This window comes from Equus quagga, chromosome 8, assembly GCF_021613505.1.
Source record: "Equus quagga isolate Etosha38 chromosome 8, UCLA_HA_Equagga_1.0, whole genome shotgun sequence".
NCBI lineage: Eukaryota > Metazoa > Chordata > Mammalia > Perissodactyla > Equidae > Equus > Equus quagga.
Window position 1 is genome coordinate 33090589 of NC_060274.1, and position 26086 is coordinate 33116674.

Consider the following 26086-nt stretch of genomic DNA (forward strand, 5'->3'; position numbering starts at 1 on the left):
TGAATTTACTCCTTTTCCCCCTCCACAAGTAACATATACTCATTTTAAATAAAAGAAGAAAACACAAAATAAGAATTCTACCTCCTAGAAATAAACCACTATTACCATTTGCTGAGGATATTTCCAGAACTTTTTTTAGCAGATGCATACGAATTTAAAAAAGTAAGCCAGAATGATAGTATATATGCTATTTTACATACTTTTTAAAAAACTTTATATTATTAGATCTTTGTAGATAACAGATATTGGTTCAGTCCTCTTCCATTAGTCCTTATCTAATCTCCATTTTTAGCATAAAAGAGTTATGAAGAGAACAAGATAGTCTCATTCTATTCCAGCCTACTCTCATGCTACTTCTTTTGCTAGTCAAACTTCTACATTCTATTTTACTAGTCAGAACTTCTTACTACAGTGGATACAATTCAACTATAAGTACTTAGAAAAAAATTTGAAAGAGAAACAAATATTTAAATAGCACTCATGAATCTATCCAACATTTTCCTTACAAGGTAGGTGATAAGAATCTGCTACTACTTGAGTCAGGTGTACAAGCCAATCAATTGATTTTGTGTTCAAACAGAAATTTGAAAATAATACTCTTTTTCAATTCAGGAGGAAAAGCTGTGTGCTTTAAACTTACGGAGATGGTATATTGTTTTCCGATGTGGTTTCTAAATATGGCTGCATATACTATACTTATCTAAGAGATTTTCAGGTTAATTTTGACTATACTTAGTTTTTTCCTACCAGACTGAGAACCCATGCCAGCTTAAGACTTATTTCTGCTATACTTCCTGAACACACCAGTTCCTTTTAAATCACATTTATGCCAGTAGTCCATCAAAAATGATGCTGTCTGATTTTATTATAGGTATATTATAATATCAGTTAAGAGATGATGACCACATATGCTCAACTCCTAGCTTCTACTCACCCTATTTAGTGTTATACTTTAAAATGGCTTTGAGTTGGGAACCAGGCTGCTCAACTAAGGATTAAATTTGACTTCAGTTAAAAGTGTTGCAAAGTCTTTTAAAGAATACAAATAAATAATAATCATTACAAATATTTAGAAAATTAGCATATTCCTAATTTCTAATTTATACTAAAAGACAAAATCCTTAACATGCCAACAAACAGGTTTGATTAAACAAACATACTCATAATCCGGCTTTTTTGTTATGAATATGTCTTGTGTATCATCTTCCATGTGTTGGAGGTCAACATAGAGGTCTGTAGTTCCACTTGCATTAAACTTTCCTTGAATATTCTGGCTGTATTGCTGAAGACGCTTCCATAAGTCATTATAAAGACGCAATAATTTAGGGTATTCTCCTTCAAATGCCTGTTTCAAAAACATGGAAGCTGCCAAGCGAAACAAAAACATGGATTAGGTAAATGATAAAATAATAAAATGCAGCAAATAAAAGTTTCTTTTGTATATGAAGATGATGCTACAAATAGCTTATACTAAAGGACAAACTGAAGATGTGTTCTAATGTCTTTTAAAATAATGCTATTTATAATAATGCAGTAATTTTCCACCCAGACTATTCACTGCTTTTGATATATTAACCATATATTTTGAAACTTAACCTATAAAAAATACACAAATTGACAATTATAGTTGCAGATTTCAAGTCTTCCTCTCAGTAACTAATAAAACAAGTACACAGAAAAATCAGTAAGCACAGTGAAAACCTAAACAACATCCAAAATTTACTTAATTGATGTAAAATTTACTTAATTTACACAATACTTCATCCAAAACAGCAAAGTACACATTATTTTCAAGTGCCAAGATTGACAATATTTGATGTCATAAAACACTCTGAATAAATTTAAAAGGTTTCTGGTCATACAAAGTACGTTTTTGAACCAAAATAGTTTTAGAATAAAAATTAGTAACAAAGATATCTTAAAAAATCCCCAAATATCTGGAACTAAAAAACATGCTTCTAACATAACTGATGTTGGTCATAAAACAAACCAAAAGGGAATTTAGAAAGTATTTTGAACTGAATGACAATTAAAAGACAACATACAAAAATTTCTGGGATGCCAGTAAAGGAGTACTATACATAAACACCTATATTTGAAAAGAAGAAAGGTCTCAAATCAATGACCTCATCTTCCATCTTAAGAACAAAGAAAAAGAAGAGCAAATAAAATCCAACATAAACAGAGGAAAGAAAATGATAAAGATCCGTACAGATATCGATAAAACAGGAAAACAACAAAAACACTGAAACCAAAAAGCTCTTAGAGAAAATGAGTAAAACTGACAAACCTCTAGTCAGATGGATTAGGAAAAAAGAAAGGGAAGAAACAAATTAGCCACATTAGGAATGAGAGAGTTGACCTCACTACATATTCTGCAGATATTAGGAGGATAATAAAGGAATTCTGAACAACCTTATGCCAATAAACTTGAAAACTTCCATAAAATGCACAAATTCCTTGAAAGACACAAAGTACCAAAGCTCACTCAAGAAGAAACAGATACACTGAATAGCCTTATATCTATTGAATTTTTTAGTTAAAAGCTTTCCCACAAAGAAAAACCACAGGCCCAGATAAATTCAGCAGTGGATTCGATCAAACAATTTAAGGAAGAAATAATACCAATTCTCAAATCTTGTTATGAGATCAACATTACCCTGATAACAAAACCAAAAACCTAACAGGAAAACAAACAAACAGAACAATATCCTTCATGAATATAAATGAAAAATTATAAAGAACATTTCAGCAAATCTAGTCCAACGATATGTAAAAAGAATAATATATCAGGACCAAGGGAGTTTATCCCAGGAATTCATGCTTGATTTAACATTTTAAAATCAATGTGATTCATCATATTAACAAACTAAAAAGAAGCATGTGATCATATCAATAGATGCAGAAAAAGCATTTTAAAAAATCTAAAATTCATTCCTAATAAAAACTCCCATCTACTAGGAACAGAAGGCCTGATAAAAGGTATCTACAAAAAACCCACAGCTAATATTCGACAAGGGAGCCAAGAGCCTACAGTGGAGAAAGGAGAGTCTCTTCAATAAATAGTGTTGGGAAACCTGGACAGCCACATGCAAAAGAATGAAAGTAGACCATTATTTTACACCGTGTACAAAAATCAACTCAAAATGGATTAAAGACTTGAATGTAAGACCCGAAACCATGAAACTTCTAGAAGAAAACATAGGCAGTACATTCTTTGACATCAGTCTTAGCAGCATATTTTCAAGTACCATGTCTGACTGGGCAAGGGAAACAAAAGAAAAAATGAAGAAATGGGACTACATCAAACTAAAAAGCTTCTGCACAGCAAAGGAAACCATCAACAAAATGAAAAAACAACCTAACAATTGGGAGAAGATATTTGCAAACCCTGTATCAGATAAGGGGTTAATATCCAAAATATACAAAGAACTTGCACATCTCAACGACAAAAAAAACAACAACCCAATTAAAAAATGGGCAAAAGATCTGAACAGAGATTTCTCCAAAGAAGATATATGGATGGCCAACAGGCACATGAAAAGATGTTCAACATCATTAGCTATCAGGGAAATGCAAATCAAAACGATAATGAGATATCACCTCACTCTGGTCAGAATGGCTATAATTAAGAAGACAGGAAACAAGTGTTGGAGAGGATGTGAACAGAAGGGAATCCTCATACACTGCTGGTGGGAGTGCAAACTGCTACAGCCACTATGGAAAGCAGTATGGAGTATCCTCAGAAAATTAGCAATAGATCTACCATATGATCCAGCTAACCCGCTGCTGGGTATTTATCCAAAGAACTTGAAAACACAAATGCATAAAGATACATGCACCCCTATGTTTATTGCAGTATTATTCACAATAGCCAAGACTTGGAAGCAACCTAGGTGTCCATTAAGGGACGAATGGATAGAGAAGATGTGGTACATATACATAATGGAATACTAGTCAGCAATGAGAAATGATGAAATCCGGCCATTTGTGACAACATGGATGGACCTTGAAGGTATTATGCTAAGTGAAATAAGTCAGGGGAGAAAGTCAAATATCGTATGATCTCAGTCATAAGTAGAAGATTAAAACAACGATAAACACATAGCAACAGAGATTGGATTGGTGGTTACCATAGGGGAAGGGGGAGGGGAGAAGGCAAAAGGGGGTGTTGGGCACACGTGTGTGGTGATGGATTATAATTAGTTTTTGGGTGGTGAACATGACATAATCTACACAGAATTTGAAATATATTACAATGTACATCTGAAAGCTATATAATGTTATAATCCAATGTTACTGCAATAAAAAATAAAAATTAAAAAAATAATAAATTAAAAAAACAAACACCCACAGCTAATGTGAAACTTGACAAGACTTAATGCTTTTGCCTAAAAACCAGAAAGAAGACAATGATGTCTGTTGTCACCACTTCTATTTAACATTATCCTAGAGGAGCCAGTCAGTATAACAAGATGAAATACAAGCAAGAAGACATTTAACTTGCAAAAGCACAAGTGATACCACTGTTTTATTCAGAGAACATGATCTATGTAGAAAATCTGTTGGAATCTACAAAAAAAGCTACTAGAATTAATAAATGAATTTAACAAGGTTGCAGGATATAAGATCAATGTGTAAAACTCAATCATATACCTATATACTAGCAATGAACAACCAGAAACTGAAATTTAAAAGACAAAGCAATTTGCAATAACATTAAAAATATGAGATAATTAGATATATCTGTGAAAATATGTGAAAGATCTGCACACTGAAAACTGCAACAACAGTGCTGAGATAAATTAAAGAAGACATTAAATAAATGGAGACAATACATTCATACTTCAGAAGACTCAATACAGTTAAGATGCAAATTCTCCCCAAAGTAATCTATATATTAAAATCCTAATTAATATCAATGCACTCTTTTTTTGGTAGAAAATTATTTCAAAATTCTTACGAAAATGCAAAGGACCTAGAAAAACAAAAATAACTTCAAAAAAGAGCAAAGCTGAAGAACTAACGCTACCTGATTTCAAGATTTATAAAACTACAGCATGAAAATATTGGTATTAGTGTAAAGACAGATACACAGAATAGAGAGTCCAAAAACAGACCCACACTTATATAGAAAAACAAATTCTGATCAAGGCGCAAAGGCAATTTAGTAGACATAGGGCACATTTCAACAAAGGATACTGCAACAACTGGATATTTATATGCCACAAAATAAACTTTAATTCATACTTTGCACCTTATACAAAAATTAACTCAAAAAAGACTATAGACCCAAATATAAAACCTGAAACTACAAATCTTCTAGAAGAAAACATGACAGAAAAATCTTTCTGTCCTTGGGTTAGGCATAATATGAATCCAAAAGCATAATTCATAAAAGAATAAATTAATAAATTGGACATTGTCTAAAGTGCTCTTCAAAAGACACTGTTTAAAAGAACGAAAGGACAAGCCCCAGAGTGGTAAAATAAATCACCCATATATCTGATACAGAATTTGTATAAAGAATGTATAAAGAACTGTCAAATCTCAATAATGAGAAAACAACTTACTTTTCAAAATAGGAGCTTCATCAAAGAAGGGATATGAATGGCAAATAAGCACATGAAAAACTACTCAATATCTTTAGTCATTATCAAAATACAAATTTAAACCACAATGATATATGACTACATACCTGTTAGAATGGCTAAAACCAAAAAATCAAATGTTGGTGAGGATAGGGGAACCAGAACTCTAGTATACAGTTGGTGAAAAGGAAAAATCGTACAATCATTTTGCAAAAGATTCTAGTATTTTAAAATGTTAAACGTATACCTACCACATGATCAAATCATTCCTTTTCTAGATATTTATCCAATAAAAATAAAAGTATACGTCCATATAAAAACTTGCATATGAACATTCAAAGCAACTTTATTTCTAATTGCCAAAAATGGAAACCACCCAAATGTCCATCAACAGGTGACTGCATAAACAAACTGTGGCATACTGCACAATGGAAGACTATCCAGCAATAAGAATATACCACTATACGGATGACTCTAAATATAACCATGTGGCATGAAAGACAAATAATACGTAATACACGCCGTGTCATTCAATTTGTACAAAGTTGTTGGAAATGTGAACTAACACATAGTGACAAAGAGCACATGAGCGCTTGCCTGGGAAGGGAGAGAGGAGACGGTGGGGAGAGGAATTACAAAGGTGTACAAGTAAACTTCTGTGAGTCACATGTATGTTCACTCATCTTTACTGTTGTAATGGTTTCATGGAGGTACATATATGTCAAAATTTACCCAGCTATACAATTCAATAAATTCAGTTTATTATATGCCAATTATATCCTAGTAACGCTGTCTAAAAAACAGTTATCTCAGAGAGGACTTCTTTGAAATCCCTCCTCCCCTGAGGAAGAAGCAATCTACCACGACCCTGAGTGTCCTCTATATATTCTTGCAGGGTATGCCAATAATATAAAGCCTGGTTGCTCTTCATCTGGCCATTTATCAGGTTTGTATTTGCAGCAAGCGACCTTGAGAGATGAGGTAACTTCTCCCTGCACGCAAACAGCAGGCTTGCGTATTGCTCACTACGGAAGTGGGACCCCGCTAAGCCTGGGGTTCTTACCTGTGGGGCGGACTCACTGCACACACCACCATACGGGCCATACCGCGTCTCCCACGAGACTCGCAGACAAGGGGTACCAACAGATAAATATGCCGATACACATGCTGTTAGCTGTCCTGTGAGTCACAAGTCCTTTTGCTCTGACCCAGGAGTCTCACGTCTTCCTACAATATTCAGAAAGCTTTGGCAGGCTAGCCTTTTTAAGTAGGGTAAATCCTCAGATCCTTCACAGTTCTTGAACTCCTCCAATCTGAATCATATTCCCATGGATATTCTCTCCTAACAATCTGTTCTTTGCCTTCTTTGCATTTGCCACAATTTCTAATTATACTTGTTTAAAGTATGTTTCCCCTACTTGGCTGTAAACTCTACAAGGACAAGGACAATGCATTTTCTTCAAATCATATTTGGTACTTAGCACAGCGCCAGGAATACTAGAAATTAAGTAAATATTTCTTAGTGATAGAATAATTAAGTTTTGTTTTTTAATGGACATATGCTCACTTTCATAGGAATCTTATCCATATAGAACAAATCATGTTGAGGGTTTCAGATAGCCAAACTTTGACTATATCATCTCAGTAAATGTGATTAATTGTAAGTTACTTAAATCAAATATACTTAAAGTTTACGAATAAGTATGCTTAAATCTTGAAGTTAAATTCTACTTTATATGTAGTTATAAAGTATATAATATACTGGTTTTGTATGTCTTGCAAAATATTTTCTACTTCTTAACAGTATTAGATATCTAATGCTACATAATAAATTGCCACAAATATATAGAGTTCATATTAACTACCCATAAACTTGATTACACTCAATTATTTAGTTGATAAATATTTGTAGAACACATACAGACATCTTAATAATTTAATAAATCATTTATAGATAGAAAATGACAGGCTACTAATTCCCAGTTGTTTGGTAATTTATTATTCAGATTATCCCCTTGCGCAAGCTACTGTTCTTTCTTATTAACCACTAGTGATTCCAACATAGACACAAACATGGAGATGAAATTCATATTAACCAATTTAATTACTATTAACATTTTATAATTTAGAAAACAATTTTATGTACATTTTATTACTAAGTAATATCTCTGGGGAAAAAATCTCTGATTAAGAATGTCTGTCCTTGATTTTACTCCCTTATCTCTGTCTTCTTCAATTCATTGTAATAAGAACCTCTGTAGCTTCAAAAATGTGTAGGCTTAGACATATCCCAAACCTTGAGCTAATTCATGTACAGATCAAAGGACAGAAATAGTCTTTGTGCCCCTTTTCTCTCTTTCCATCTTCATTCCAGTACCTTGCTTTACTTTCTTCATAACAATGAACACTATAAGAAATTATTTATTAGTTTGACTGTCCATCTTTCTCCCTTAGAATGCAAGTTTAATGAGAGCAGGGATATGATTGGAATTGTCTCTGTACTTACTTTACCTGGAATAACACCAGGCACTGAATTATTGAATGAACAAATGAACTGAAAAGAGAATGAAGAGGGGTCGTCTAGGTTTGGAATTAAATAACCTCGCCAGATTCTAAAAGCCTAGTCTTAATTGCCTCACTGCTCCCAGATTCCCCTGTCCGAGGCTTCAGAGGACACTCCTAATATTTGCTTCATCCCAGAGCTGCAGCACCCATAGCTCTTGCCTTAGTCTTGAGAAGTTGCTAAATCTCAGCCTGTATGTATGCTTCTGCTCCTGCATCTCTCTGTGGAAAGACTAAACACTTCATCTCCAGGCCTCTCACAGAGGTCCAGGTCAAGAACGGGCAGCGCACCTTAAAACTCCCACCAACCTTCAGACCACCAAATACTGGGCAGTGCAAAATCTACCCGCAAGGATTTAATTATTCATCTATTCAATAAATATTTGCTGACCCTTTACTATATGACAAGTACTGCTGTAAATGTTGCATATGCTCTAGTGAACAAAACTGGGAAAGCTCCCACCCAGAAGGAGCCTATACTCTAGTGAAGAAGGGCAACAAACAAGTTAGTATGTAACATAATATCAGGCAGTGTTAAGAGCTTTGAAGAAAAATAAAGCAAAGTTAGAGAACAGGTGGTGATAGGGAGTGATATTTTATGTACTGCAGACAGGGAGGGCCTGAGTGAAGCACGGATATGACCCACCTGGACATCTGGGGAAAGAGTGATTTACGTGGAAGAGCGAGCAAATGCAAAGGACTTGAGGTAGATTATGCCAGCAGAGGTTGCTGCTCTATTTTAACAGCTTGCCACCCTCTTTAACACTTTGGCCTGAGAAAGTCGGCCTCCATAGGTAGGTTGGGTCCCTCCTTTGAAAGTACACTGCTACCCATTTCTAGTTCATTCCTTTCCTAGCTGACTCAGTTCCCAATACACTGTCAGGCCTCGCACCTAAATCACCTAGCACTATGAAAGGAAAAGAGGCCAGTAATACACTGGTTTTGTACGTCTTGGAAAATATCTTGTTTGATAATTGTATTAGATGTCTACTGCAATATAATAAATTGCCACAAATGTAACTGCTTATTTTAAAAGTACACATGTATTATCTCATAGTTTCTGTGGGTCAGGCATACTGGGTGCTCTGTGTCAGGGTCTCTCACAAGGCTGTAATGAAGATGTCAACCATGACTGGAGTCTCATCTTAAGGCACGCCAGAGGAAAGGTCGGGTTCTAAGCTCATGTGGTTGTGGCCAGGGTGCAGTTCCCTGTGGCTTTGACTGAGGGACTCAGTCCGTAGCTTCCTGTTGGCTGGAGGTCAATCAGTTCCTCAGCAAGGGGACCTCACCAACATGCCTTCTTATTTCATAAAAGCTTGCAAGCCAAGAAGGCATTAGAGAGAGCCTGCTAAGATGGAAGTTACACTCTTATGTGACCTAATCACAGAAGGGACATCCCCTTTGCATGTCTTATAGGTTAGAAGCAAGTTTTACCTGTACTGAAGGGGAACAGATTACACAAGGATGTAAATAACAGGAGACGGCTCATTGGGGGCCATCGTACAATCTGCCTGCCACAATAAAATAAATCATACTTCATTTACATCAACACAAATGATATAAAAGTCAAACATTGAAGGCCATACAGCAGTCTTGCAAACACCTACCTTTCAAACACTGATATATTGTGGACTATATAACTCCTTCCTAATACAAAACAAACTCAGTTTTTATAAAAATATATTGTTTAAAGTATTATTATTATTACTATTATTATTTTTGGTGAGGAAGATTGGCCCTCAGCTAAGATCTGCTGTCAATCTTCTTCTTTTTGCTGAGGAAGACTGTCTCCAAGCTAACATCTGTGCCAATCTTCCTCTATTTTTTGTATGTGGGATGCCACCACAGCATGGCTGGATGAGCGGTGTGTAGGTTTGTGCCCGGGATCTAAACCCATGAACCCTGGGCTGCCACAGTGGAACACATGAACTTAACCACTACACCCCTAGCTGGCCCATTAACATAATATTAAAAGTTATAATATGTATAATTGTTTAAAGTATTATTGGAAAAAAATAACCCAAATACACTACAGAAATAATTCAGAAGTAAAATAAAGTACCAGAATAGAATACAGGGAAGTCAATTTCCCCAGGCTAATGAGTTTTCTCATAACTCTTTTTACTGTAGCCACTGAAGTGGGCAAGAACTTTTCCTTCTAAGTTCCAGCAACCTATGGCCCCAAACATATATTAAAAGTAAATAAATGTTTATATGAACTAAAATTAATTGTAAATACATTTTCTTGAGGATTGACAAGCCTTTTAATTTTTTAAACTATAATTTAATAAAGTTAAAATCAGAATGGAAAACAGACTTTTTTAAAACTCAGATAAATTCCATTTAAAATGAACAGATATTGGAGTGCCATCAGCATTACGGCAGCATTAGCTCTCCCCGTAGACTCTCTCCCATGAGATACAATGAAAAGGACATTCATAAAACAGCAGAGGACATTCACACAACACAATAGATGTCTGAGAGCCATACATCGAAAGGTGGAGGTGCTGGACTCTCCAGGAGGGGGCGGAAGGAGGTAAGGGGATCCTCTCCCTGCCCCAACTTCAGCGACCTAGGGCGTGGGACCGCATGCGGCCCTACTGGAGATGGGGGAGGGAGAAGTCCTCTGCAGAAAGAACTTCACTCTCCGAGTCTCCTCAGAGCCCACAGGAAAGCTCCACAGAGAGGAGGCAAACCAATCGCGGGGACGTCTTCAGCAAGCTGAGCAGCCCAAGAGGCAGATAGTGAGGGCAAAGCAGGAGTGCCCCCAAGGATCACACATGAAAGAAAGTACTCCTCCCCTACTTGGTGCACTGGCTCTGCTGATGGGCTAGAGCAAGGGACCCCCACCAGAGCACTGGTGCATTCAATGTGTAAAGCAGGAGTGGTGAGCGGGCAAACGGAGACAGGCCCTGTCAGCACAGCTACCAAAGGTCAGGCACAGCTGCCAGGGATCACAGTGGACTGAGAATACACAGCTCCTGCCCCCCGCCCTCACCAGTGGCAGTAATTGGAATCTGTGATCAGATACTTCCACTATACGAAGGGATAAAACCATCCCATCAAATAGTATGAGGAGGTATGTGAACACTCCAGACCAGATGGAAAATTATAAGCATCCACAAATCATTCCTAAAGGCACAGAAATTGACAATCTAAATGACAGAGAATTCAAAATAGTTATCATAAAAAAACTCAACAAGTGGGGCTGGCCCCGTGGCCGAGTGGTGAAGTTCGCGCGCTCCGCTGCAGGCGGCCCAGTGTTTCGTTGGTTCGAATCCTGGGCGCGGACATGGCACTGCTCATCAAGCCACGCTGAGGCAGCGTCCCACATGCCACAACTAGAAGGACCCACAACGAAGAATATACAACTATGTACCGGGGGGCTTTGGGGAGAAAAAGGAAAAATAAAATCTTTAAAAAAAAAAAAAACTCAACAAGTTACAAGAAAACTCAGAAAGTTCAACGAAATCAGGAATAAAATTAATAAACAGAGGGAATTATTCACAAAAGAGATTGAAACTATAAAGAAAAACCAATCAGAAATGTTGGAGATAGGGCTGGCCTGGTGGCACAGCGGTTAAGCTCGCACGTTCCGCTTCTTGGTGGCCCAGGGCTTGCTGGTTTGGATCCTGCGTGTAGACATGGCACCACTTGGCAAAAGGCATACTATGGTAGGCATCCCACGTATAAAGTAGAGGAAGAAGGGCATGGATGTTAGCTCAGGGCCAGTCTTCCTCAGCAAAAAAAAAAGAGAGAGAGAGAGGAGGATTGTCAGTAGTTAGCTCAGGGCTAACCTTCCTCAAAAAAAAAAAAAAAACCCAACAAATGTTGGAAATGAAAAATACCATGAATGAGATAAAGAAAAATCTGGGGTCCTTGAATAACAGAGCTTGAATATTCTGGAGGACAGAGTTAACCATTTAGAGGAAATACAGAAATGATTCAGATGGAGGGGGAAACAGAACTAAGACTAAAAAGAAATGAAGAAATTCTCTGAGAACTATCCAACTCAATTCGGAAATGCAACATAAGGATTATGGGTATTCCAGAGGGAGAAGAGAGGGAGAAAGGAGCAGAGAGCTTCTTCAAAGAAATAATAGCTGAGAACTGCTCAAACCTGTGGAAGAAGCTGGAATAACAAGTAAAAGAAGCTAACACGACTTCTAAGTGCATCAATGTAAAAGGATCTTCTTGAAGGCATATATTAGTAAATCTGGCAAAAGTCAAGGACAAAGAAAAAATATTAAGGGCAGCAAGGTAGAAGAAAATAACCTACAAAGGAACCCCTATCAGGGTTTCAGTGGATTTCTCAGCAGAAACCTTACAGGCTAGGAGAGAGTGGAATGAATATTCAAAATTCTGAAAGACAAAAACTTTCAGCCAAGAATACTCTATCCAGCAAAAATATCCTTCAGATATCATGGAGAAATAAAGTTTGCCAAATACCCCAAAGGTGAGGGAATTTCATCACCACAAGACCCCCCCACAAGAAATGATCAAGAGGGCCCTCATACCAGAAAAAAAAAGGGGGGTTACAAAGCCTTGAGAGAGGAGATAAATAGGCAGACGAAATCAGAAAATTTCAGCTATCAGAACAGGTTGGCAAACAATTATGACATTAAAGATAAAGGGAAGGAAAACATCAAAAATAAATATAATCATTGCATTTTAACCACAAACTCATAACACAAAACAGAATAAGCTGTGATAGCAATAAATCAGATGGGAAAGAGGAAAGGGATGGAACATGCTTAGACTAAGGAAATAAGAGGCTTTCAAAAAATAGACTCTCTCATCTATGAGACCTTTTACACAAACCTCACAGTAACCAGTGAACAAAAAAGCAGAATAGAGACACAAATGATAAATAAAGAGACAACTGAGAAAACCATCATAGAGAGCCACCAAACTGAATTGGCAGTCCAAAATACATGGAATGAGAAAAAAGGAAACAGAGAACAACCAGAAAACAAGTGATAAACTGGCATCATTAAGCCCTCATATGTCAATCATCACTCTAAATGTAAATGGATTGAATTCTCCAACCAAAAGACACAGAGTGGCTGCATGGATTACAAAACAAGAGCCAACAATATGCTGCCTCCAGGAAACACATCTCAGCTCTAAAGACAAAAACAAGCTCAGAGTCAAGGGATGGAAGACGATATTCCAAGCTAATGGCAAACAAAAGAACACAGGTGTTGCCATACTTATATCAGACAAAGTAGATTTCAAGATATAAAAGACAATGAGACACAAAGAGGGGCAGTACATAGTGATAAAAGGGACACTCCACCAGGAGGACATAACACTGATAAATCTACATGCACCTAACAAAGGAGCACCAAAGTACATAAAGCAACTATTAACAGACCTAAAAGGAGACATTAACAGCAACACAATAATAGTGGAGGACCTTAACACCCCACTCACATCAATGGACAGATGATCCAGACAGAAAGTCAACAAGGAAATAGTGGAATTAATGAAAAACTAGACCAGATAGACTTAAGAGTATATTAGAACACTCCATCCAAACACGGCAGGAGACACATTTTTCTCAAGTAGACATGTAACATTCTCAGAGACAGACTATTTGTTGGGAAGCAAGGCGAGCCTCAATACATTTAAGAAGACTAAAATCATACCAAGCATCTTTTCTCACTATAATGCTATGAAATTAGAAATCAACCAGAAGAAAAAAGCTGGGAAAGTGACAAATACGGGGAGATAAATGACATGCTACTGAATAAGCAATGGATCACTGAAGAAATCAAAGGAGAAATCAAGGAATATCTGGAGACAAATGAAAATGAAAATACACCATACCAACTCATATAGGAGGCAGCAAAAGCAGTCCTAAGAAGGAAATTCATAGAAATAGAGGTTCATCCTAACAAGCAAGAAAAATCTCAAATAAGCAATCTTAAACTACACCGAAAAGAAATAGAAAAAGAAGAACAAACAAAGCCTAAAGTCAGCAGAAGGAGGGAAATAATGCATTAGAGCAGAAATATATGAAATTGAAACAAAAAAAAAGTAGAAAGGGTCAATGAAACTAAGAGCTGGTTCTTTGAGAAGATAAACAAAATGGACAAACTCTTAGCCAGATTCATTAAGACAAAAAGAGAAGCCACAAATAAATAAAATTAGAGATGAAAGAGGAGAAATTACAATGGCTACCACAGAAATACAAAGGATTATAAGAGAATACTATGAAAAACTATATGCCAACAATTTGGACAACACAGAAGAAACAGATAAATTCTTAGGCTCATACAACCCGCCCAAACGAAAGGAATCAAAAAGAAATAGAGAATCTGAATAGATCAATCACAAGAAAAGAGATTGAAACAGTAATCAAAAACCTCCCAAAAAATAAAAGTCCAGGATCAGATGGCTTCTCTGGAGAATTCTACCAAACAATCACAAAAGATTTAATACTGCTCCTTCTCAAACTATTTCAAACAAATGAAGATGGAACACTTCCTAACATTTTTTAGGAGGCCAACATCACCCTGATCCCAAAGCCAGACAAGGACAACACAAACAAGGAAAATCACAGGTCAACATTGCAGATGAACATAGATGCAGAAATCCTCAACAGAGTATTGGCAAACCAAATACAGCAATACATGAAAAGGAACATATACCATGATCAAGTGGGATTTATACCAGGGATGCAGGGATGCTTCAACATTCGCAAATCAATCAACGTGATACACCACATTAAAAAAATGAGGAATAAAAACCACATGATCAACAGATGCAGAGAAAGCATTTGACAAAATCCAACATCCTTTTATGATAAAAATTCTCAATAAAATAGGTATAGAAGGAAAGTACCTGAGCATAATAAAAGCCATATCCGACAAACCCACAGCCAACATCATACTCAATGGGGAAAACTGAAAGCCATACTGCTGAGAACAGGAACAAGACAAGAGTGCCCACTCTTATTCAATATAATACTGGAGGTTCTGGCCAGACCAACTGGCAAGAAAAAGAAATAAAAGGTATCCAAATTGGCAATGAAGAAGTGAAACTCTCACTGTTTGCAGACAACATGATTTTATATATAGAAAACCCTAAAGAATCCATTGGAAAGCTACAAGAAATAATCAACAACTACAGCAAAGTTGCAGGGTACAAAACCAACTTACAAAAATCAGTTGCATTGCTATATTTTAATAAGGAATGAACAGAAAGAGAACTCAAGAAAACAATCCCATTTATAATCAACAACAAAAAGAATAAAATACGTAGGAATAAATTTAATCAAGGAGGTGAAAGACCTATACAATGAAAACTCTAAGACATTCTTGAAACAAATCAATGATGACATAAAGAAATGGAAAGCTATTCCATGCATATGGATTGGAAGAATAAACACAGTTAAAATGCCTAAAGCAATATTTGGATTCAACGCAATCCCAATCAGAATCCCAAGGACATTCTTCATGGAAACAGAACAAAGAATCCTAAAACTCATACGGGGCAACAAAAGACCTGGAATAGCTAAAGCAATCCCGAGAAAAAGAACACAGCTGGAGGCATCACAATCCCCGACTTCAAAATATACTACAACACTATAGTAATCAAAACAGCTCACTACTGGTACAAAAACAGATACACAGATCAATGGAATAGAATTCAAAGCCCAGAAATAAAACTACCCATCTACGGACAGCTAATCTTTGAGAAAGGAAAATCTCTTCAATACACGGTGTTGGAAAAACTGGACAGTCACATGCAAAAGAATTAAAGTAGACCATTATCTTATGCCATACACAAAAATTAACTCAAAATGGATGAAAGACTTGAAGGTAAGATGTGAAACCATAAAACTCGAAGAAAATATAGGCAGAACACTCTTTGACATAGGTCTTCAAAGAATCTTTTCGAATACCGTGTCTACTTGGGCAAGGGAAACAAAAGAAAAAACAAACAGGTGGGACTTCATGAGACTAAAGAGCTTCTGTGAGGCAAAGGAAACCAGGAACAAAATGAGAAGTCAACCCACCAAGTGGGAGAAAACATTTGCAAGTCATATATCCGACAAGTGGTTAATCTCCAAAATATATAAAGAACTCACATAACACAACAACAAAAAAACAAACAACCCGATCAAAAAATGGGCAGAGGATATGAACAGACATTTCTCCAAAGAAGATACACAGATGGCCAAGAGACACATGAAAAGATGTTCAACGTCACTAATTATTAGGGAAATGCAAATCAAAACTACATTGAGATATCACCTTACACTCGTTAGAATAGCTATAATCACCAAGATAAAAAATAATAAATGTTGGAGAGGATGTAGAGAAAAGGGAACCCTCATACAGTGCTGGTAGGAATGCAAACTGGTGCAGCCACTATGGAAAACAGTATGGAGATTTCTCAAAAAATTAAAAATAGAAATACCATATGACCCAACTATCCCACTACTGAGTATTTATCCAAAAAACTTGAAGTCAACAATTCAAAGACATTTATGCACCCCTATGTTCACTCCAGCATTATTCACAATAGCCATTAAGTGGAAGCAACCCAAGTGCCTATCAACTGATGAATGGATAAAGAAGATGTGGTATATAGATATACAGTAGAATACTACTTAGCCATAAAAAGAAGATAAAATTGTCCCATTTGCAACAACACAGATGGACCTTGTGGGTATTGTGTTAAGTGAAATAAGCCAGACAGAGAAAGACAAATACCATATGATTTCACTTATACGTGGAAGATAAACAAACACATGGAGAAAGAGAACAGACTGGTGGTTACTAGAGGGGAAGAGGGTTGTGGGGTGGGCATAAGGGGTAAGGGGGCACATATATATATTGACAGACAAACAATAATGTACAACTGAAATTTCACAATGTTATAAACTATTACGACCTCAATAAAAAACAGAAAAAATAAATAAAATGAACAGATATGAAAATGCAAGTTTTGAATGGGAAATCTGATCAAAGCCTAAAATATTCAGTTTTAAATGGAGAATCTGACTAAAACAAAAATCTTAAGATTATCCTCTTGCACAAACTATATAAATATAATTATGATGGAATAACTTTCTGGAACTATCTGGCTATGATGCCTAGGGAGTTTCTTAGTTGTTTTGTTTTTTTTCACAATAGCAGCAACAGAAAGATGCAGAATCCAATATCAGCTGGGTAAGCATTCTATACCACAATCTTCGCTGTTAGCAGGAATATAAAGCATGCACATGTTCCTCCAATTCCCTAATTAGCTACCCCTGAATCCACTGATATAAAGATGACCACCTTCCCTATCTCAGAGAAAAAAAGAAAGGTTGCCAGAAAAGAATCCCTTCAACTTCGTACCCTCTATTCCCCTATAAATGTTTCTAGTCTCCAGCTTTCTTCACAGGAACAAGCGTCCATTCTTCAACTTCTGCACTTGATCCCCTCCCATCTCATCTCTTCTCAAGACTATTACTCTCTCTTCTATTTTTAGCTTCTCATCAATAAAACAATGCTTGAACATGCTCTCATAGTATAAAAAACCAACAACAGAAATAACATGACAACATGCTCCCCCTTGACCCTACAACTGCTTACTTGTAGACCCTGCTGTGTCACTCTGCATAATGATGGTCTACACACATTTCCTTGCCTCTTCCAGACTGCAACCAGACTTCCAACTGCTACAACGCCACCAATACTATTCTTGTAAAAGTTATAGTATCATTCTGACCGCCAAGAACAGTGGGTACTTTTCTGATCACCACTCACTTCCTCTCTCTTGATTACTCTCTCCTTTGAGAAACTCTCCATGATCCCATTCTCTCCTGGGTTTTCTACTTTTCTGATCTGTTTTTCTTATTCTTCTTTGCTGACTCCTTTCCCGACTGCTGTCCTCTGCCTTAAATATTTTCCCTGACATTGAAAAAAATGTTACAGATTTCAAACATCTAAAAAGTGCTTTAGCACTTATCAACTCAATCTTGTTTATGTCCCTAGCCAACTCTTCTCCACTATTACCAGTTATTCTAGAGCAAATCACAAACATCATATCATTTCACCCACAAATATGTCAGCATGTATTTCTAATACTAAAGACTGTTAAAAAAATAACCACAGTTCTCTTATTACATTTTACAAAATTAACAAGCTGTGAACACATTTTTCTGATTGACTTGTGATTTTTCAATGGTTTCTTTATTTAGGACCCATAAATAATCCATATATTACAATTAGTTGATATATCATCAAGCCTTATCTATAGTTCCTCTCTATCTTTTTATTCCTTTTAATTCCTGTTTAAGTAACTGGGTCATTTATCCTGTAGAGTTTCCCATAGTCTAAATTTTGCTGATTGCACCTCTGGTCCCTGTATTTCCTGTAAATGATCAGTTGGGTCTAAAACAGTACATTTCAACCTTGGCTGCACATTGAAACAACTTGGGGAGCTTTAAAAAATCCTGATGTTTGGGTCTGACCCTCAGAGACTTTAATGTAACTGCAGCCTAGGCTTTGGGATTTTTAAACATTCTCCATGTGATTCTACTGTGTAACCAAGTTGAAAACCACTACAATAGTTAAGAGGTTTGATCACATTCCAGGTTTTATCATTTCTGACAAGACTACTGCATATGTAGTGTCTGAATTCGTGTACTGTTTGCCTTCTTTATGATATTAGCAGTCACTAACAATCATTGCCTAGATCCGCTAAGAGCTTTCAAAATTAAGATATTTTAACATTCTTTGGGCACTTATTACAGGTGATAGTTTTATAACTAGAAACTTCCAGCATCAATTATTTGGTTTCTTTGAGATACCATTTGTATAGGAAAGGCAGGGGAAATATTTGATTTTTCCCTTTATTTACCAGTTTTCAAAGCAAAGAGTAGGTTCTGTAGTATCATCAAGGATAACCGATACGAGTTTCTTTCTTTGTATCATTATGAACTCATAGATTTAGACGTATTTGATGAGTTTCAATTTCTTGTGATTGTTGTCCTTATTGATGCTAAATTTATTCCATGTTTGGTAGCTATCTATTCACATTGCTTTTCAAATTCCAAATTCAAAATAACACAATAGTCTGAGAATAACAATACTACTACTACCATCAATAACTTGACTATTGAAAAGAGTTCATGAGTGTTTTGGGAAGTTCTTGTGCTTTAAGTATATCCCAGTATGGCTACAAAAACAAATCACTGTGTTTAAAAGTAAAATAGTTAAATGATGAAGGTAAAAACGCAAATGAAAGGGCTCCTCTCTGTGTGGTTACGTCACCAATTGGACACATATTTGCACTAAGATTTTCCATTTTACTTTTGACTTTTAGTAATTTCTTCTTTCATTTTAAGTTTGTTCTATAACTATATAAAATATTTATATGACTTCAAAGTTAAATCTACACAACAAAGTATATTCAAAGAAGTCTAGTTTTTATCCCTGGTCTCTCCAATGTATTCTTCATAGACTCCACTCCCCCACTATTGGTAACCATTTTTCTGGATTTTATGGTTTATCCAACCGTTTCTTAAAAATGTAAGCAAAAATGTATATTTATTTACACTACTCCCCTTCTTAGGTAAACAATAGCACACAGTACACATATTTCTCCACTTTTTTTTTTTAACCTAATATATCTTGGAGATTGCTTTGTGGTAGTATATAAAGACATTCCTCAATCCTTTTTTTTTCTTTCTCATTCCTTTTTATAGCTGCTTGGCATTCTATTCTATGGATGCACCATAACTTGTTTAACTAATCCCCTAGTGATGAACATTTGGGCCGTTTCCAGTTTTTTCTATTCCAAATAATGATGCAATGAATAGCCTTGTGAATATGTCTTTTCATATTTTTGCTAGTGCATCTATGGAATAGATCCTTAGAAGTGGAAATGCTGAGTAAAAAAAGTAAATGTGTATATAATTGTAATTTTCTTAGACACTCACAACTCCCCTCCATAAGGTTTACATGATAATTAACAATGTGTGAGAGTGACTGTTTCCTCGCAGACTTAGTAACAGCATGTGTTATCAAACTTTTTTGATTTTTTGCTAATTTGATAGATGCGAAATGGTGTCTCTGTGTGCTTTTATTTTGCATTTCTCTACTTATTGGTGACACTGAGCATCTTTTCCAAATACTTGAGATACCTCCATTTTCTTTCTTTAAAGTTGCTGGCCTTTTTCTTCTCATTTTAGTAGCTTTTTATATATTAGGGATACTAAACTCCTTTTCTTTGATGTAAGTTATAAATGCTTTTCTAGTTTGTCATTTGTCTTTTCATTCTCCTTAAGGTTTTTTTTGCCATGTAAAAATTTTAATATAATCAAATTATCAATCTTTTCATCGTTGCTTCTAGACGTTAAATCAGAGTTTTCCCTATTTCTAGCTCAGTCACTTGTGTTTTCTTCTAGCATTTGAATGGTCTGATATTTCATACTTAATTCTCTGATCCATTTGGAATTTATCCTGCTATGGGAGGTAAACTGGGGATTTTTTTCTCTGAACTTTTTTCTCTCACTCCACTCTTTCCCTCTGAGCACTTTATCCATTTCCGTAACCACTAGATCACAGTTATCCACTCAACAAGTCTTCATGGAGCATTTAGTTAAATCCCTAGTCTCACATTGCCTTCTTCTTTACCTCAGTGAAAACTGCTTGCTATTTTATAACTGACAATATACGATGTTCACCACAAAGAATCAAATAAATAAAGGTATAAGGAAAAAAGTAAAAATTACTTGATATCCTATTATGGTATGAAAATTGTCCTAACACTTTTGCACTATCCTTTCATGCCTTGTTTATCATATATACATACTGCTGGGTTTTTTCCTAAAAGTACTTCATATTAGAGTCTCATTTACCTTCTAAGTGCTTACTGTTTTTTTAATGAAAAGTATTTTATGGTTTGTTTTCTACTCAGATTTCCTAACTTTTAAAGCCTTTAAATATTAATGTGACACTTTAAGGCTCCATTTCAATAGAATGCCTACTATGTATTGAGCACATGCTATGTGACAGGAACATAATATGGAACAGAGGGAGACAGAGAAGCTTTTTCTAGAGCCTAGTGGAAGATACTATAGACAAGAAAGGAGGTGAGCCATTATAATGCAGTGGGATAAGTACTAAAATTGGGGACATATAAGAGTTTTGTGGGAGCAGATAAAGGATTCATACCACATACACATGTGTATATGGGGAGGCAGGTGTCAAGGCACGAGTGTGAGTTATCCAGAGGGAGGGGAGGATACACACATGTTTCAGGTATTTGTGAATACTGAGAAGAAAGAGGGTGATTCATTCAAGAACTAAAGCTCAAGCACAGAGAGAAAAAATCAGAAAGGAAAAAAAATGAGTCCTGGAGAAACAGGACAGGACTAGAAAAGTCACGTTTGGAAGCTATCCTGAGAGTAGTGGAAGGAGAGTGGAGGCAGACCAGTGTTCACACTGTAACAATTAAAGAAGCCATATATGTTTTAAAAGTTCAAGCTTGGCCTATGTAGAGATCCTCGGCTGGAGAAAAGACAATCTAGCAAAGCTTTTAGTGGTTCATGAGACTGGAGAGAACATTTTGAAAATCCGAAACCAGGTGTCCCCAGAGGATTGACGTAGTTATGGAGTTGCAAGAGAAGCTTGGGAACCAGGTCTAATGTTTCAAAGAACAGAGGTAACCTATCCTTCATATTTGTGGAAATGTATCTCAGGAAACAAAGACTAGCTGGGGGGAGAGAACATGCCACACACATAGGCAAGTCTTCCTTCCCATGAGGACATTCACCAGATTCTGAGGTTTCATGATGCATGAGGCTAAAGTGCTTCTCTGGAAACCTCTGACGGCAGAGCTAGATCAACCTCAATATTTCAGGGCTGAGGAGACAAAGAACCTTCAACTTCTCAGTTGGGAGAAGCATGCCCAAGAAAAGGGGAGAATAGAGACAGACTGATCTTGTTAAAACTGCAACTACCCCAATCCTAAAGTGCACTGAAATGATCAGCCTACACATGTACAACTGGAGTGCCAAAGGGAGAGAAAAGAATCCAACAAAATACTTCAGAATAAGGGAAAAAAATCCCATGAATCAATACGACAGACAGTTCTATAGAAAATGAACAGACGCTTTGTAAAAGAGTATATCCAAATGGCCAATAAACGTGTGGAAAAATGAATAATAACATTCATCACAAAGGAAATGAAAATTAACAGCACAATGTGATTCAACTAAACATCCACTAGAACAGCTAAAACAAAAAACACTGAAAATACCATGTGTTGACAAAGATGTGGAAAACTGCAACTCTCACATACTGCCAATGGGAGTTTAAAAAACTAGTACAACATTGGAAAACTTTCTGGCAGTATCTACTAAAGCTGAACATATGCATACTCTATCACCCACTCTATTAGCTTACTCCAGCTGCTGCAACAAATTACCACAAACTTGATAGCTTAAAACAACATGAATGCATTATCTTACAGTTCTGGAGGTCAGAAGTACTAATTTGGTCTCACTAAGCCAAAATCAAGGTGTCAGCAGAGCTGTGTTCCTTCCGAAGGTTCTAGGGGAGTTTTTCCTTGACTTTTCCACCAGCCTAGATTCCTTGGCTTGCGGTCCCCTTCCAGCAATTGTATCACTCTGACCTCTATTTCAATGATCACATCTCCTCCTCTGACTCTCCTGCCTCCCTCTTATCCTTCTAAGCATCTTTGTGACCATACTGGGCCTACCCCAATGATCCAGGATGATTGCTCCACCTCAAGATCCTTAAATCACATCTGCAAAATCTTGTTTGCCACGTAAAGTAACACACGCAAATCTCTGGGAGGGTTATTATTCTGTCTACCACATCTACCTATTTTTCCATTCCCAGGTTTATTCCCAATAAAAAGGACAGAATGGTCATAGTAGCATGATTTAAAATAGCTCAAAATTGGAAACCACCCAAACGGCCATCAACAATATGGTGGATAAATATATCATGGTATATTCACAGAATGGAATACTTTATAACATTGAGAATGACCTACAAAAGCAAGCAACAAAATGGAGGACTCTTAGAAACATGTTGAACGAAAGATGTCAGAAAACACAAGAGTACAAACTGGATGATTTTATCTGTATAAAATAATAATAATTTTTAAAAAATCTATGCCATTAGAAATTAGTGGTTCCTCTCATAAGGAGAAGAGCAGGCAGAAACCAGCAGGGGCCTGATAGGAGCCTCCAGGTAATATTCTGCTTCTTAATTCTGATGTTGGTCTTGGTCTTGGTTATTTAGCTGCACTGAGATCTGAAAAATTCATTTAGGTTTTTAATTATGATACTCATACTTCTTCTTTATGAGTATTGTACTTTAATGATTTTTTAAAGAGTAATGGGAAGTCAATGAAAGATTTCTTAATCCTATTTTATTTATATTTATTTTTTCCAGTTTTAATGAGATATAATTGACTTAAAACATGTATTAGTCCAAGGTGTACAACGCAATGGTTTGATATATGTACATTAATGAAAGATTTTTATCAGAGAATTACACGATCAAATTTGTTGTGCCAAAGGAAGTCTCCAAAAACTTACTTGATGGCTGGACTTACTTTCCTCTGGGTTATATAAACCTTTGGTACTTTCTTAAAAGACTCCTCTCAAGATTTCGAAAGCAGTTACTCTTTTTTTCAGCAGGCTACAAGTTTTCTTCTTTATGTGTTATAAGGCACTTAGGATGGTCCCTTATAAGCTAATTAGAACAACGTAGTAAAGAATGCTTCAACTGCAGGAATCAAAATTCTAAAAGGTATTCTAAATGGGGCTGTGAGATCTATCTCCTAAGTATATCTATTTAAGTACATTAACTTTTAAGAAATGTATCACAATAAGATCTCACTTAACTTGCACACCATTCTAACATTTTTAAAAAATCTACATTAAAGAAAGTACTCATAATTTTATAGCTTGTTTATCCCCCTATATCTCAGGAAGATTAGATTCCTGACTTATTGTATATTTTACAGGGTAAAGATAATGAGTTTTAGCATAATTTTAAGTCAAAGTTCTAAATCTTAAAACATGTATATCTCCTCAGCGTTCCTCTTATTCACACTTGATTTTTCAAAGCACTACAGATAAATGTAGCTCTCTTAACTACATGAGTATGAACGATCTCCTTCAGTTGTTTAAGAATTTTGAGAGAGCAGTATTGCACAAAGGTTTTTAAACATTTTTAAAAAGATTTACTTGCTAGAATATTTCAAAAAATGTTTTTGTTAAATTGTTAAGCTTTTATAAAAGGGCACTGGCATCTTTTCTTCCCTGATTCCTTCTTCTTTTCCTTCTTTCTTTCCAGTCAACAAGCGCTTATTGAAGCCCTACTGTGTGCCAGGTACTCTTTCAGCCATTGAGGACACTGCCGTGTTCAAATAGTATTCCAGGCCTTATGGGGATTATATTCCAGTGGGTGCGGAGGACGGGGGTCCAGACATGATAAATAAACAGATAATACAGTATATTAGAAAGTGATAAAAGCTATGGGGAAAAATTAAGCAAAGTAAGGGGGATGAGACATTTCAGGAAAATGATCAGATTACAAAGAATTACGTTTTCACTTCAAAGAGTTCAAAATGTTTATTTTGCTTGTTTCTTTTGAGACTTAAAGAAATTATATGTATCATAACCCAACAAATTGGTGAACAAATATTATCATCTGGAAACTACAATAGAAAAATAACAGACATAAACCTTAGACGTCATCTTGGAAATAACAATCGCCCATAGATAATTAAAGCAGCAGATTTCCTATAGAAGCTATTTTGAATCTTCATGGTGAGAAGTTCAGGCCCCTTTCCATGTGAAAAAAGTAAATTCATTGTTTGTCAAACCTCTGGATTATATCTTGTTATATCTAATAAAACTTCTTTTTACTACGCATGAACATTTATAATCAGAAAGAACATGTTCCTAGCTAGGAAAATTTCCCTTTAGATATTTTCTGCCAAAATATTACTTGACAATCTGTTACACTGTGTATAATATTCCACTCTGCAGATGGCCGCACTTCCTTAACGCTGCCTGTCTATAATTTTAAGAAGTACTACAGTACACTTCAGGGACTGTATGTGCTACATAAATGGAAGGTACTTTACAAACGACTTACTCTGGAGTTCTCCCAAAGGAAGTTATTAAAGTAATAATTCCATCAGAAGTAACAGACTACTCTGAATGTGAAATATTAATGGGATTTTCTGCCTAAAAGTATTGTATTTCCTCTCAGTAGCGTCTATCACTATACAAGCCAGGTAGGCCCCATAAGATAAGAACTGAAAAACATCCACTGGATTTGGTAATTAGGAGGTAGGTCATTGCTTACTTTAACGAGAACAATTGCAATAGAATGGTGGAAGACAGCCAGAATACATCTATTGAGAAATCAACAGCATGAAAATGAAGACCAAAAAAAGCCAATTGCTCCTTGAGAAGTTTGGATAAAAAGAGGAGGAGGGATTAAATAGCAACTAAAGAAGAACACTAGTTTTGTTTTAGTTTTTATTAGATTAGAGCAACTTGAATAGGTTTATATCTGAGGGGAAGAAATCAAAAGAAAAAAAGAAATGCAAAATAGAATAAAGAGAAGTATGCATGCTGTTGCTGAGGGGAAGGGGTAAATGAACCAGGCAGGGAGGCATGCAACGGCTGGCTGTGAGGAGGAACCCTATCTGACCCTCTGAGGTGCACAGGGAGAAATTAAGGCTTTTCTTGGGAGGCAAGGTCCAGGATATCAAAAGAATTTCTAATGACATTAATTGTCCTGATGACCCAGGAGATAAAGCTGATTATTGAGAATGAAGAATGGGAAAAAGGAGGGCACGTGGAGAGAGCCTAGGGTTTGTAATGGTTAAGGAAAATAAAGCAGATGACCAAAGACAAGTAAATGACAGGA

At 36.1% G+C, this 26086-nt stretch overlaps 1 protein-coding gene across 1 annotated transcript in view; it reads right to left on the reverse strand.

Moving 5' to 3' along the window:
* Nucleotides 1–26086, reverse strand: part of COG5 (component of oligomeric golgi complex 5) — a 336800-nt gene that overhangs the window by 84963 nt on the left and 225751 nt on the right. The window contains exon 12 of the mRNA XM_046670005.1: nucleotides 1161–1365. Within this exon, the coding sequence (XP_046525961.1) occupies nucleotides 1161–1365 (205 nt within the window). The remainder of the gene's footprint in view (nucleotides 1–1160; nucleotides 1366–26086) is intronic.